The sequence below is a fragment of the Mesoplodon bidens genome, assembly GCF_964165515.1.
Source record: "Mesoplodon bidens genome assembly, chromosome: 15".
Taxonomy (NCBI): domain Eukaryota; kingdom Metazoa; phylum Chordata; class Mammalia; order Artiodactyla; family Ziphiidae; genus Mesoplodon; species Mesoplodon bidens.
Genome location: NC_138171.1, coordinates 66,739,330 through 66,755,332, shown reverse-complemented (window position 1 = coordinate 66,755,332; position 16,003 = coordinate 66,739,330). Strand labels below are relative to the sequence as shown.

At 48.1% G+C, this 16,003-nt stretch overlaps 1 protein-coding gene across 5 annotated transcripts in view; it reads right to left on the bottom strand.

Annotated features, from left to right (window-relative positions):
- Positions 1-406: 406 nt before the first annotated feature.
- The window catches only part of LUC7L (LUC7 like), a 31,030-nt gene continuing 15,433 nt past the window's right edge, over positions 407-16,003 (bottom strand). For all 5 annotated transcript variants that reach the window (XM_081257312.1, XM_081257310.1, XM_081257311.1 and 2 more), the window contains 7 exons: positions 12,716-12,826; positions 11,653-11,796; positions 7,425-7,601; positions 4,783-4,871; positions 2,034-2,063; positions 1,469-1,636; positions 407-750 (listed from right to left, as the gene is read on the bottom strand). In XM_081257312.1, the coding sequence (XP_081113438.1) occupies positions 609-750; positions 1,469-1,636; positions 2,034-2,063; positions 4,783-4,871; positions 7,425-7,601; positions 11,653-11,796; positions 12,716-12,826 (861 nt within the window). In that variant the 3' untranslated portion in view covers positions 407-608. The remainder of the gene's footprint in view (positions 751-1,468; positions 1,637-2,033; positions 2,064-4,782; positions 4,872-7,424; positions 7,602-11,652; positions 11,797-12,715; positions 12,827-16,003) is intronic.

Here is a 16,003-nt window from a genome sequence, read left to right as displayed (position 1 = left end):
CACGCCCTCCTCTGAGGACCTCGTGGCTGTCATGCAGATACTATCCACGGGTCTTTCTTGGCCCTAAGTAACTCCAAGAGGGGTAACTGCAGTTCATCTGAGCTCGAGTGCCAGGCTGAGGCTGCTTACCACAAACCAGACTGCCAGTCCTTGGTAAGAGGGCAACTCAGACTTCAGAAAGACATGTGGAGCCCACAGAGCAGACGGCCGGGCACATCCGGCCCCAGCCAGTCTGGGTGTTGGAGGTGCACAGCACATCATATGCCAAAAGTCAAAGGGGAGTCCAACGGTAAGTCACATTTCTAGGCTCAACTCAGACGACCCCTGGTGTGTCCCCCAACCTGTGGAAGCCACGGCAAAGTCTAGCGCACCGGGGACAGGAGAGACTGCACCACGGCCGTCAGGAGGCAGTCTGTCAGGCTATTTATTCCCACTTGACATAACCCAGAACACAGGAGCAACTCTGTACATCTCGAGAAACTCACAGCTAGCTCCAAAACAATAGAAGTGGTAAACTACAAAAGATGAGTTGTATTCAGCAAATATAAAGGGTAACGTTAGGCTGTGTCAAACACGTATCAGACTATTTACAGCGCCTGGACGTGGGTTCAGATCTCGCCGGCCTCCTTTTCCTCCGACCTCCGTGACGCGGTCTTCCCATTGGTGCTCTCGAGCCTCCAGTCGGTGGCCCCCCGCTCACTCCGCCCGCGCTCCCAGGACTCCTCCCTTGAGGCCCGCTCTCTGGAGAACCTGGGAAACAGGAACCAGAGGCTCAGCAAGGGCTGGCCCCCCCTCCTGGCTGCTCCTCAGGCACTGACACCTTGGACCCTCAGCACCAGGCCAGGTAAGGGTAGGACCCACCACGGGTGGAAGGGCCCTAGTAGACCAGAGGGTGCCAGGCCTGCCATCTCGTGCCCAACCCACTGCCCAGGGAGGGCTGGGTAGCCACTAGAAAGTGACATCTACAAAGGTTTCTAGTAATAGGAAAAGCTTCCACTATAATGTAAACACTGCAAAGGAAAATACAAGAGTCCACACATGGAATACGATCCATTATGTAAAAACACAATGGAAAAAAAGATATTTAAAATCCATCGTACCAAAGCTAACAGTGGTCGTCTCTGAATATGATCATTAGTGGTGTTTTCTGTTGTTGCTGTTTTTCCTTTAAAAAACCACAGCAGAGGTAAGCAGGGCCTAGTCGGGGGCTGTGCGTACCAAAATGACAGTGAGTGTGCAGCCCCTGAGTGTGGCCATGCCCACGTGCGACCACCTCCTCAGCCTCTCAACCGTCCCAGCCCTGAAGCCATCTGCTGCCCTCGGCTTAGGGCTCTCAGTGCCCTGAGCCCCATTCAGGACTCCTCAAGGCCCTAACACTCTGTCCCACAGATGACAGACCCCCAGACCCTGGCACACAAAGAAAGGGTGCACTCCTGGACACAGCTACTGAAGGAGTCAGAGTAGTTACTTGTATTTCGAACTCCGGTCCCTGGATGCCCGGCGGTGGCCCCGGCTGTGGCTCCGGGAACGGCTTCGGTGGCGCCGGTGTCTGTCTCGGGACCGGGACCGGGATGACTTCCGCCGCTCTCTGGAGGTAGATCTTGACCGCCTCCGACGCCGGTCCCGGGAGCGTGACCTGCAGCAGATGTTCTGCTGATGCTTTACTGTTATCTCCCCTCCTCCCACAAACTTACAACTTGGGTTCACAATAATCCCACCAACTCCTCTCTGGTAACTACGGCCAGACCCTTCCCGCTGACGCTTCCTGTACATTGGCCAGGAAAGTCCCGGCTGCCCAGCAGGCCCCAGCAGCACCCTGACTGTCCCTCTCATTGACAGTGGGTCCCCACTCCCACGCTGCACTAAGCCCCAGCCAACGCCAGTTACAAACAGGACTGGAGTCTCACCCACGTCCTGTGCCCTTCATGAGCCAGACCTGACCACCAGATAATAACTGTGAAGCTATAAAGGTTAAGTATTAAGTGCACATAGAAAAGAACATCTCACTGAGAACACATAAATGGAAAACCTACCTCCTGCGATCTCTGGTTCTTGATCCAGACCTAAAATGGAAAAAAAGATGAACAATTTCCCAAAAACAGCTTCATCCCTTACAGCTGAGGGGAGGTGCCTCAAGTTCACTTGGTGAAGGAGGGCCGACTTCCCAGAGGACCTGCTATAAGGCCTGCCTCCAGCCCCAGCTGCTTGGAGGCAGAACGCAGAGACCAGCACCCAGGGGTCCATGCTGCACTGAGCTGAACCAGTGGCTCTGCAAACTCTTCACAGTGGACGCCACCTCAGCTACATAGATAGTCACATGGCAGGTGCAGGGCTGGGCAGGACACCCAAGTTGCAAACACAGGTTCACTGCCAGTGAGTGTCACATGAGCTCCCTGGGAAACATTATACAACCAACAACTAAGAAATGCACTTTACAACGAGGTCTCATTTCACACCGTTCCAAGCAGAAATTTACAAGATCACCACCAACGTGTGCTCAAGGAGGAAGTGACAAAAGATGCTCACACATCATGTGGCTGGAGGGTGATCTGACAAAGCCTCTTGAAAAGCAATTTTTGTAACACCTACCAATATTTATATATTATATTCCTTTATCCCAGGAATTCTAAGGAATTTTATAAACCCTCAAACTCATACAAAGATGGTCACTAGATTACTCGTTCAAAAATAGTTTCATAAAAACTTAATCAAAAAATTTTTTAAAAAAGCAAAGGCTTCTAAAAAAAATAAAATGCAAAGGCAACAAAAGCAAAAGTCAACAAGTGGGACTACATCAGACTAACAAGCTTCTGCACAGTGAAGGGAACCATCAACAAAATGAAAAGGCGACCTACTGAAAAGGAGAAAATATCTGCAAATCATGTATCTGATAATAGGCTAATATCCAAAACACAAAAAGAACTCTAAACAGAAGGGGGAAAAAAAAAAAAAAAGTAAAAACATGGGCAGAGGACCTGAATAGACATTTTGTCAAAGAAGACATACAGATGGCCAACAGGCACATAAAAAATTGCTCGACGTCACTATTCAGCAGGGAAAAGCAAATCAGAACCATAATGAGATACCACCTCACACCTGTCAGAATGGGTGTCATCAAAAAGACAAGAAATACACGTGTTTGTGAGGATGCAGAGAAACGGGAATCTTTGTGCACTGTTGGTGGGAATGTAAATTGGTGCAGCCACTATGGAAAACAGAAAGGAGGTTCCTCAAAAAATTAAAATGGAACTACAATATGATCCAGCAATTCCAATTCCGGGTATTTTTACCTGAAGGAAATGAAATCACAATCTTGAAAAGATAGCTGCACCCCCATGTTCACCGCAGCATTATTTATAGTAGCCTAAACATGGTAACAACCTAAGTGTCCACTGACAGATGAATGGATAAAGATGATATGGTTGTACGTATACAGTGGGATGTTACTCAGCCACAAAAAAGATGGAATCCTGCCATGTGTAACAATATGGATGGACCTTGACAGCATTATGGTAAGTGAAATAAGTCAGACAGAAAAAGATAAATACTGTATGATCTCAGTTAACGTGAAATCGAAAAAAAACCCAAACCCATAGACACAGAGAACAGACTGGTGGTTGCCAGAGGTAGGGAAATGGGGGTGGACAAAAGGGGTGAATGAAGGTGGGAGAATAAAAGGATATAGTTAATTACAGCATCATAGTAGGGACTCTGTGTAGCCTTCAAGAGCACGGCTGCTATGGGAAGGGCTCACATGTGGAGGGTCCCACATATACCCCTGTGCACACAACATGTTCAGCGACTGTCGTCACCTCTGTGTCTTTTTGCTTAATATATTTTCACACTGTTTTGAGTCTATTTATAATCAGAATCTGTTAGATAGTTAAAATAATGAAAAGAAACACAAAAGATACAATAAAGGATTATTTGTCCTGAGTTATTCACTAAGGAAACTGGAAAGCCCAGTTTCTGTGCCCAATATGAGAGCGTGGTTACTCGGCGCTCCAGCCTCTTCCTTGAACTCTGACCAGACCCGCTGTCTCCACCTGCATGTCTCTTAGGCTGAAGGGATGTCTCTTAGGCCCAAATACGGCCACAGCCAAATTCTCCTCCCCACCTCCTCCTCATCCCAACACACCATTCCCAGTCTCCCCACCGCCGTAAGCGGCCACTCCTGGTCAGAAACCCTGAGCCAGCTCCACTCCCCCTTGGCACAACTTGCTCTGTCCACTAGCAAATCCTATCAGCTCCAACCCCCAGAAAACATAATTCCATCCTGGCCCTCACAGGGTTCGAACTGCCACCTCCTTGGCCTGGACCCTCCCAGCTAGCTCACGTTCTCTCTGCTTCCACCCTACCACCCACGAGCCTGGGCCCACACCGGAGCCCGTCCCTGGTGGGTCCTGCCCACAGCAGGCATGGCAGCGTGAGAGCATGTTCCTCTCTGGTGTCCCAGCTCCTGCCTGTCCTGCTGGTCAAGGGCTGCTCCACAGGAGGTGCTGTGACAGGTCCCCCTCCACCCCTGCCAGGGAGTCCACATCTTTCTAGGTAAGAATCAGGTGGCCACAGCTGCTCGAGCAGCTTGGGTGTCCTGTCCACACCGCACAGCTGTGCACACAGGTCCTCCTGGACCAGCCAGAACCTCGCTTGACTGAACATGCTATATGTTTGCTTATTCTTCTTTTAAGAGCCACCCAGGTAACTGGCAGACCTCAACTGTCAAGGGCAGTAAGTCTGCAGTGCTGCCAGGAAGTGGGGCGTCCTCAGGTCGCACGTGCTCACCTCCTGCTCAGGCGTTCTTCCCGCTCCCTCTCCTCTCTCCTCCTCAGCCGATCCTGATTTCTCTTCTCCTGCTTTTCAGCCACAGTTTTCTAAATAAACAAAAAATTGGAAGATGGGGGAGGAGCAAGTCACACACTAGAGTGAACATTATTGAACAAAGCACCTTTACGTGACCTCAATACTGGCAATTTAAGAACCTAAGAGAAACTCAGGGAACAGGAACACATTCTTCATAAAACCTCTTAAACAATGGAAAATACATGGGGGAAAAAAACGCTTTATCGTTTTATAAGTTCAGTGACAAACTATATATTCTAAGTGCTGTACACCTAAATCACAGAAATTTTATCATATTGCTCAAATCAATCCATAAATTTAGTTTTTTTACCCCAAGGAGACTCCACAAACTTCACGTAAAAGAGAAAACATGTATCTGACCGAATCCATCTTGCTGCAGGAGCCAAGCTGCCCTGCCAAGCCCTGCCCTATCCCGGGGTGCTGGCGGGGCTTCCTGGGGACAGCAGGCTCCACACGTCCCATCAGGCTGGGTCATGGTGAGCACAGTGGACAAGGAAGGCCGACAGGCAGGAGGTGGCCTAGCAACTCCCCTGCCAGAGCACCATCCAGTGGCTAGCTCAGAGCACCCCAAAATCAACTCAGAGCCTTTCAATGCCCCCCCTCGTGCTGCCGAGGGGAAGGCCCTGAGGGGGAGGAACTTAGAGCCAGGAGACAAAGGCCCAAGAGGGCATAAAGGGTGACCTTAAATCTCAGTTCAGATGGGAGCCAGGCCCGAGGAAGAGAAGGCGTGGCCAGGACAAGGAGAGGCCGAGAACCAGCCTGTGGGCTGGCATCACCTCCTTCCCAAACCCTCCCCACTCCCTAAAACACTACGTTCTCCCACCTGAGGGAAGTCCTCACTCTTCTCACCCTGCATCCACCTTGGAGCATGGCCCAGGGGGTGCACAGCCCAGGGGGGTGCACACCTCTGGTACCACTGGGAGTGAAGCCATCTCTGATTAGGGCACACAACTCCCACCTTCCTTATCGTTAAGAGGTGCACTTCCAAATACATTTTCTGTTGTTAGTTTAACAGCTATTTATCAAAATCTGTAACTTAGTTGGGTTGTTCTATCAACTATATACTGCTCATAACTGCAATGACAATACATGACTTCTAGATCAGGTGAATACTTAAATTCTAAAGGTTTCAGTGTATTCTGAAGCAAAGGTACATCTTAAGAAAAAAACAAAAGGCTTTCAGATATAAGAAACATTAGGACAAAATTCTGAGGTGTTATGGAATGGGAAGACAATTTAAAGGAAATTCCCTAAGGAGCAGATTTTTAATGGGGATGGTAGTTGACACCAAATTGTTATTTACATTCTACTGACTACACATAAAATATTTTTACATGTTTTATACCCATAAACTTATAAGAAAAAAATTCCAACTTAAAAATGTGTGACAGGGCTTCCGTGGTGGCGCAGTGGTTGAGAGTCCGCCTGCCGATGCAGGGGACATGGGTTCGTGCCCCAGTCTGGGAAGATCCCACATGCCGCGGAGCGGCTGGGCCCGTGAGCCATGGCCACTGAGCCTGCGCGTCCGGAGCCTGTGCTCCGCAATGGGAGAGGCCACAACAGTGAGAGGCCCGCATACCGCAAAAAAAAAAAAAAAAAAAAAAAAAATGTGTGACAAAGAATATCATTTTTCAAAATTCTACTGGGAGCACAGGAGCAAATGCTTCAAGACCAGTGCTGAGACTGCCACCCAGCTCCCTCTCCCAGGGCCGAGCACATCACTTATGGGTGATCGTCCTTGGGTGCAGGGCCCTGACACCCGCTGCTCCTTCCTGGGGGCACACAAGGCCCAAGGCCTTGACTACCATGGTATCCTACAGTCAGGTGCCATGTGTCTGTCCTTCCAATAGATTTCAGGTGTCTGGATAAAAGGCCTGCACATTTCCCAGCATCCCATCATAGGGTCCCAGTACACAATTAGGGAAAGCACCATCCATCTGAAGAAGACAATTCAAAATATCACAAACTTATTTAACCTTCCTCCTTGGCATTCTGTACCCAAGATGTCAAATGTTGTAGTGCTTAACCCAGAACAAGGAGGAGCCCCGAGGAAGGGACACAGGCATCCAGCAGTGGGGCAGGGCTATCAGAAAAAGCCCCATGACCTTCTCATCCTTCTAGTCAGACCACCCTCCATGTGTCCGCCTCTGTCCAAGAAAAAAAACTGCAGACTACTGGCTCTTTCCCATCACCAACAGAAGTGTTTTCACAGGGGTTCGAGAACTCTCTGTACCGTGGGACTGAATTCTGCCATTTTCCTCTGTAAACAAGGGGTAGCAGACTAAATAAATATCCCAGGCTCTGCTGGATTCTGAGATCTTAGATCTCTTGTGGGAACATATGGATGAAATCTGAGTAGTTCACTGTAAAACTCAAGTATAAAACCAAGGCATGATCTTAGGATCAGAACAGAAGGTTTTCAGTACCTCCACCAACCCCCCCCAAAAAACAAAACAAAAACAAAAACAAACAAAAAAGAACACAAGGTTTTCTAAAAGCAAAGAGATGTGAAGAAGATCACAAAACTTCTCAGGTTTCTTCAGAAACACAACACATTTACATACCCTTAACTGATCGAGCTTCTCACGGATCTGAATGAACCCCAAGTGTAACTTGCCCCCGAAGTGGTCTGCAAGACGACGGTCATTGTCATGGAGACCAAGGTAGGCTGAACAGACTTCACAAACACGCAGCTTCTGCTGCTGAAAACTGGATGCAGGCATGGAATTCCTGTATTCTTCCTGGAGAATGGGAAGAGAGTGAGAGTCAAATGTCACTGTCTACTCAGCCCCTAAAATGGAAGTATGTGAAGGGACTACAGAGATGACTTTTTTTTTTTGGCTACATGGCATGTGGCATTGAACCCGGGGGTCCTGGCAGTGAAAGTTCCAAGTACTAAGTACTGGACCACCAGGGAATTCCCTAGAGATGACTTCTATTTTTAAAAAATTTTTTAATGTTTTATTTTTTTTTTGGCTGCGCTGGGTCTTCGTTGCTGCGCGGGCTTTCTCTAGTTGTGGCGAGCGGGGGCTACTCTTCGTTGCAGTGCATGGGCTTCTCATTGCGGTGGCTTCTCTTGTTGCGGAGCACAGGCTCTAGGCATGAGGACTTCATTAGTTGTGGCATGCGGGCTCAGTAGTTGTGGTGCATGGGCTTAGTTGCTCCACGGCATGTGGGATCTTCCCGGACCAGGGCTCAAACCCGTGTCCCCTGCACTGGCAGGTGGATTCTTAACCACTGCACCACCAGGGAAGTCCGAGATGATTTTCAAATACATAAAAACTGAATCGTTTACAAAGCTTCAGATTCTTGTAACCAACCCAATTTTAATTATTTAAGAAATGAACTACCAGTCATGATTTCAAAGCAACAAAGGGTATTCAGAACACTCAGACACACAGGATGCTGTGTGTGTTAAAAGGCCAGCAGGGAAGGTAAGTCCCTGCTATGGTGGAGAGCTCTGCAAAGACCAAAGAAACAAGACGGAAGAATCTTCAACAGGGGTCTTAAAAAAACAAACAAAAAACCTAAACCAAACAGACGAGCAAAACCCACAGGAGTATCTATGGAGATTGTCCCAATGTTCAGGAAACTGTATCCCAACACAGCCCAAAAGCTAAAACTTGGAAGGACAAATACATTAGACACTGTCTTCAAAGGAGGAAGTGTGCCAAATGGAACAAAGCACACTCCCTCCTGCAGCCAGTGCAGTCTGAGTCTAATCGTTAAGAAGTCACTAGGGACTTCCCTCGTGGCGCAGTGGTTAAGAATCTGCCTGCCAATGCAGTGGACATGGGTTCGAGCCCTGGTCCGGGAAGATCCCACATGCCGCAGATCAACTAAGCCCATGCGCCACAACTACTGAGCCTGCGCTCTAGAGCCTGTGAGCCACAACTACTGAGCCCGTGCTCCACAACAAGAGAAGCCACTGCAATGAGAGGCCCACGCACTGCAATGAAGAGCAGCCCCCACTCACTGTAACTAGAGAAAGGCTACATGCAGCAATGAAGACCCAATGCAGCCAAAAATAAATTTAAAAAATTAAAAAAAAAAAGTCACTCGGCCTCAAAGCAAAATACACGAAACACAAAAGAAAATGAACCAGAACATGGTTACTGCTGCTTGTGCTCAAATTAAAACATTCCTTCAAAATCTAGGTTTAAGAAATGCATTTCAATAATCATTTGCCCTTAAAGGGAAGACTGAATGTAGTAATCTTCCATTAATTCACACATTCAAAATGTTCCCTAGGAAATGCAAATCAAAATAAGACATCACATCACTCACTAAACCGGCAAAGATACAGAAAGGCACTCTGGTGCCCAGGACCCCCACTGTCCTTACTCCGGCCACTGTCCCCATCCTCATCACCTGAGTGGCCCCCATAGGCCTTCCTCAGAACTACAGGACAGAACAGGATGGGGAAGGGTGCCCTTCCTCCCCTTAGCAGGAGGCAAGGCTGTCTGGTCATCCTAAGAAATGATACAGAGAGGTGCTGCGTACTCTTTACCCAGTTTCCCCCAATGGTTCTATCTTTAAAAACTACAGCACAACATCACAGAAAGGACACTGAGTGATACAGTCAAGGTTCAGAACATCCATCACCACAAAGGTCCTGCCTGCTGCCCTTTCACAGCCACACCCACTTCTCTGACTCCTGGTGACCACCAATCTGCTCTCCATTCTTATGGTCATTTTAAGAATGTTATATAACAGATCCACATAGTATTTAACCCTTTGGGATTGACTTTTTTCACTCAGAATTACAATTGATTTTGAAAGAGATTATAGAGGAAGGCATTCAAAGTCTTACAGCTACAGAGAGGAGCAGAATAATATCACAAATAACTAACGTACCCACCATATTCAGCACTTCTGCTTAAGGTTTTAGTTTTTCTTTTAATGAAAGATGTAGAACATTAGGATGGAAATTCAGTTCCTGATGTTTCCCTCTCTAGTGCCAGTTCTCTCCCTCCCCAGAGGCATTTGTGTGCGTTCAGCATAATCTTCAGTGCTGCCTCTGTACTTCACTGCACATGTGGATCCACAAACCGTGTGTGCACCTGGGGCATTTATAAGTCCCACGTCAGCGCTACAGGTCTTTCTCCCACCTGTGTTGCTGGAGAGCTCTCTCCAGGATGTTGCAGGCAGATGTGTTCAGTTCGTTCACTGCTGCAGGACTCCATTTCAGGGGCACATGGCTGTTTGTCCATGGGTGGTTTTCCAGGTTACCGACGGTTGCTCATTTTACCAGTTCTGCTGTGAGCGTCCTTGCACCTGTCTTCTAGCAAGGATGCTTGGAGTCCTGGGCACAAGTTACCATGGGTCCCCTATCCTGCTGCCCTCTTGGCTGTCTGCAGACATCCAAGTGGAGAACCCCACATCTACAATTATTCAGCCTATGCATAAATCTCGGAGCCATCTCACCGGTTTCTGGTGTCTGCTGTGCTCTTCAAAGCAGGAAGGCCTGGCCTCAGGACTCGCTAAGAGGCCGCAGAGCTTCCTTCCTGACCCTCTGGCCTTTCTGCTGGAGCTGTCAGCAACCGAGGGAGCCTGACTTTTTTTTTTACATGTAAACACAAATTTCCCATTTAAGTACACAGCGGTTTAGTATACAGCTGGTGTAGGATTTCTACGCAGGACTTGCGACCCTTCATGCACACGTCATTGCCTCAGTGGGCCTCGCTCGAACACCCACAGGCAGTCAGCAGGATTCGTGTATTCAGCTGAGAATCGTTGTGTCATCGCTGAGCTGCTACTATGTATCAGGCACCATGACAAGCCGGGGGTGCAGCAACAACCAAAACCAGCCCTGCACTGGGGCACCGCCCACTCTGCCATCTCACCTCTACCCACCATTCTGAGAACCTTCTCATCTGGTCTCAGCTAAGGGCCTTCCAGGGTCCCTCTGTCCTACCTGGACACGCCCTGCACCCCGCAAGTGCACCCGTCTTCATCAGAATTAATCTTATCCGCTGCTCACATTCCTTTCTGCCTGACCCCCCTCCCCACAGCAGTATCATCTCCAACAGGAGAGGGAGTCTTCCGGCTTGCTCACAACTAGAGAAGTGCCTGGCCCATAGCTGGAGTTTGACAAACACTTACTAAAGGAACACACCCACCCCGTCTTCCTCTGACTACCATTCCCACCGTTCTCGAAGCCTACCCAAGCCATCTCCGATTCCAGCAGTGAGATTTGAGAACCAGGGAGTATGCAACAGAGGAAATAATCTAGGAGGAAAACGGCTGTCACAGAAACAGACATTGAGTCCCTGACTCAGCTTCTCCACCACACAGCAGTGTGTCCTGGCCTGGCAGCCTAGCGGACACCACCTCGGTACCACCCGCAACCTGCACGGGTCTCTCTACTGAGGACACAGTGTCACCAAGCACCAGGCCTCACTGTACATAGCGTCTGCAAAGCAAGTCTGGCCCAATTACACCAGCTGAACACCCACCACGCTGCCCCCTCCCTGGGAGCCAGACGGACAGACGGCAGGTGCTCACTAACACTCCTCCGCTGACTGTTATACTCAGGACGCACTCTACACGTGAGGATAATGCGCAGAGCTGGCAAGTGCCTAGTGTGAGGCCACACGGGGTCACAGGCGCAGAGTGAAGACACAAACTCCAGTGTGTGCTGACTCTAAACCATACAATCCTGACAATATACCACCCTATTTCCAACTCCTTCCCAATATGTATACAAAAAAAGAAGGCATGGCTTAATCTTAGCCCAAAAGGTCAACTCCGGAGTTACTACTTCCTCTCTAAGACATTTTTCTCACCAACCTCAGCTTCTTTTTTCTTTGCACGGACTTTCTCCACTTCCATAAGAATCTTCTGGGATTCATCCACATTCCCTTCGGCTCCTAGCTGTTCAGCTTTAGCAAGAAGCTTCCCTATTTCTTCGTTCAACTCATGTACTTTTTCTGCCTAGGAGAGAGAAACAATCAGGTAAGGAGACATCTAGAAACAACAGGTTTTTTAATGCAAAGAAAACGAGTGTTTCTCTTGCTGCATTTCTGGTCTGTTCCACTGAAAATATTAGAACAGCTGGAAACCCTCACTGATGACATGCGAATTCAAACAATTATGACATCCTTAACGCCACCACTGAGACTGATCATAACTAGACCTGTGCACCGCGTTCCAATAAAAGCAGTGGCACTGCTGTTACTGCCAACAGGTTGCAAGGACCATCATGTGAGTCAGCTTCTAGGCCATCTCTTTTTATGCCTTCTATTACAGTTCAATCTTCTGGGTAAGGGTAAAAAGATGCATGGGTCTAAATGCATACACTTATACTGTAAGCAAAATGCCTAATTATTGGAATTTGCTTTCAGAAATAAAACCGCACCGTTGATCCAGTTTGCAACTGTCTATTTCCTAAGAAATGCTTTTATAAAACTGAAAGGAAAAAAGATACTGAAGAGAGTTCCGCTGAAGAGGAGACAAGGGTCATCCAGATGACACACAGGCCAATTCCACACAGATCTACTTTCTTCTTCCATGATATGGATGCATCATAGTTTAACCATTTCCCTGCTAACTTTTCTCATTTCCTGTTTTATGTCGGGATGTTAAAAAAAAAAAGGAAACTTTAAAACACACACACGCGTGCACACACACACACACAAAAACAAAACAAAACAAACAAACAAAAAAAACCCACATGCACAATGCGGGGAGGGGCTAAGAGCCCAGCGATGGCCTTCCCTCCTCACTGGGAACAGCCAAGGCAGTGGGTACCATCCACCCCAAAGAGGCACACTAAGCAGTGACCGTGACTGCTAGCCCCGTGGCAGCCCAGTTCTTACGACAACCATGTGAGGCGAAGGCCTCCCCAGCATACCTTTGCGGAAACTTCTGCACTGATCTCCTCCTGTGTCTCTGCCAGCCGCTTCTTGGCAAGCTCAGTTCTCCGATCACACTCAGCGATAAAGGACTCCAAGTGATCCATCGCCTAGCTCAGGAGAGGTAGAGAGCTACAGTCAGTGACATGCCTACGACCTCAGAACTCACGTGTTCGATAGGAAATAACAGTCCTGGGTTGGTTCTTAAAGCCTGTAGGTTCAGTGGGAAGATCTGAAGCTACACTACAGCTAACATGTCCACAATCACATTCAATCAAGGGGCTCTATTAAACCAAATGACCACTCAAAAGCATGGTCTTCTCATCTGATTTATTTCCAAAATTTGTAAAAGAACCCCCATCCCTCAACAACGTTTCCAAGAAATTTCTGAGGAAAATTAAAACACCTGGCCGTAACTAACAGTGGTCTCTGAGGGTCAGAAAAGGCTGGACTGAGCTAATGTCAGAGGCCCTCTCCTGGTGAGTCGTGGGAGATGCAGATGATGTACTCACTGGTCTTTGTGAGCCACGTAAATATTATTCCCTCATGTTCTGAGGGTAGAGTTCCCCCTTCCACCTCAAAACAAAACAATAGAACAAATGTTACTGAGAGCTGTGAACACGTTTAGTTATTGCCCACCGTCTAAAGTAGCGGGAAAACTGGTTACTACTTACCCAAAAAGGTAAAGGAAAAGACACTCTGAAAAGAGTTGGTGGGAATCAATAAAATACTAATTAATAAGCAGTCACATATGCTAAGCACTTAATTTGCCGTAATTAGTCAAAGGCCCCAACGTAACTTCAGATAAACATACAAACAGGACGTCACTTTCCCAACTGTCAGGCTAGGACCAGTGATAAGTAGCACCTCCCAAGTTGCTGAAGTCAGCATCATGTTACATTGACAGCAAGTGAGGTTAGCAGTGGATGACGGGGTTAGACAGGGTGAATGATCCACCACTGAAAAATAGAGAAAGGAAAGTTCTGGGTGGAAATGATAAGAAGTCAGGTGAAAGTTAGGCCAACGGACCAAGGAGTGATAATCTATGTCTCTTCCTCCAAATATGGTCAGGAGAGAGCACTCCACAAGGATTGGTGTGACACTGGAATGGACAGTAGGAACGCTGGAGAGGATTACAGTCCTCTCTTTTCAAATGAATGCATACTTGGGAGTAGGTCAAGACAGGGAAAAGGCTCGTGATGGTGCCAAGCCCCACTGCCCACAAGGCCAACTCCCAGATTTCACTCCACACACTTGGAACTCAGGACCTCTTTCCTGTCATTGGTCCCCAAATATTCTCAATAAACATTTCACTATGTTCAAATCAAACAAGCAGGAAAGCCAATGACTGGCATTTGTTTGCATGCATGCACTGCATTTCCTGGAAGTATGTCCAGCTGACCAGCTCTGCTGACAAGGTGGGGGGACTCGTCAGGATCAGAGCGCCAGCGAGCTGACTCGGGTCATGTACCACCTGTGCTCACCTGGAACAACAGCTCCTAACAGACCAGCCTGAGAGGTGCGAGGGTCATGCATGCACACGTGCTGAGACTTCGATGCAGAGTTCCTCTACTGTCTACCCAAAAAGAGGGATCTCACACCGGACACAGCCAGGGATCCGCTCAACAGGGGTTGAGTGGGGAATACACATTGACAGTTCTGCCAGTGCCTTTACCAACCAAGGCAACCAGATGCATCTAAGCAAAATATAAACTGACTCGGCCATCAGATAAGCTAAAAATTAAATGGTAAACTTCACAACACAGACTAGACGTACTGCAGAGACGTCTCTTAACTGCCATGTTCTTTAAAAGATGGCTCTGTCCTACTGCTCCTCCCTCTCTTCAATGTGCTTCTCAATTCCAGATTGGTTCCTAAATCAAAAAGCAGGTTTAGCATTTCCCTGGTGGTGCAGTGGTTAAGAATCCGTCTGCTAATGCAGGGGACACAGGTTTAAGCCCTGGCCCAGGAAGATCCCACATGCCGCGGAGCAACTAAGCCCGTGCACAACTACCGAGCCTGAGAGCCACAACTACTGAAGCCCACGCCCCTAGAGCCCGTGCTCTGCAACAAGAGAAGCCACCGCATGAGAAGCCCGTGCACCGCTACGAAAAGTAGCCCCCTCACGCCACAACTAGAGAAAGCCTGCACGCAGCAATGAAGACCCAACGCAGCCAAAAAAAAAAAAAAGGTTTAAATGATTAAAAAAAAAAAGGTACTCGAATCTAAAAATTAAGTCCTAATCACAAGGTACCACTTACTAGGAAGTTATCCACCTTTGTAACTCAGGGGTGGTGTGATGAACCATGAACTACTCAGGGGGCCTGGGCACACCGCTGGCACAGGGGGCACACAGGTCTCACTGTAGCTGGAGGCTGTCCATCCACACACAGGACCATGAGGTGCTCTCCCTGACCCTGCCTGCCTAGCAGCATCAGTGAGCCTAAGAGGAGCCCATGCTGTCAGCAGAACAGTCACAGCAAACGTGTGCCTCAATACAGCCACGCAGGGGCTCTCAAGGTACGCAATTTTCAGATGAAGAAATGGAGGCACAGTCTCCAAACTCCTGAGCGAAGGCATCAGGATGCAAAGCCCCTTGTGGTTTGACTCCAAAGTACCTACACTTAGTCCTCACAGCTCTGAGGCAGTTATCACCAGCCCAGTTTATAGAAAATAGAAAAGGGCAAAATAACTTGCCCAGGATCACACAGGGACTCTCACCCAGGACCTGACTGGGAAAGCGTGACTGTCACACTGCACACCTGTACGACAGAGACCAGGTGTAAGCAGAACTGGTCCCATTAGTTGATATGGTGTGTTGCTCTGGAAACCTGTCAAATAAAACATCACAAAGCAAGACAATGTGGGGGAAAAGTGAACCATATTTTCACCGAATTAGAGAGAAGCAAATCTTTACATTTTTCACATGTGAACACTGAAGAAACGGGCTGCCCTGTAACCTTAATGTTCTGTGTGTCTGTGTTCAAGTTGAAAAACTTGAGATGTATTTATAGAGACGACCAATTCCCTCTCCTAGGGAATTCCTGGATATAACACTCTCAAGAAATCAAGGCCTGGCCCTGGTGCAGTCAGAATGAGGCTGTACTGGGCTAGAAGGAGCCAATGGTGAGGCACTTTCTCCCAGATAACCTGAATTTGGGGTGGAAAAGTGCCAGAGGTCCCAGCCATCAGCCCAAGCTGAGGGTCTAGGCAGTGAACACCTACACAAAGAAACACCTTTTTTCTTTTTTTTCTTTTTTTTTTTTTTTGTGGTACGTGGGCCTCTC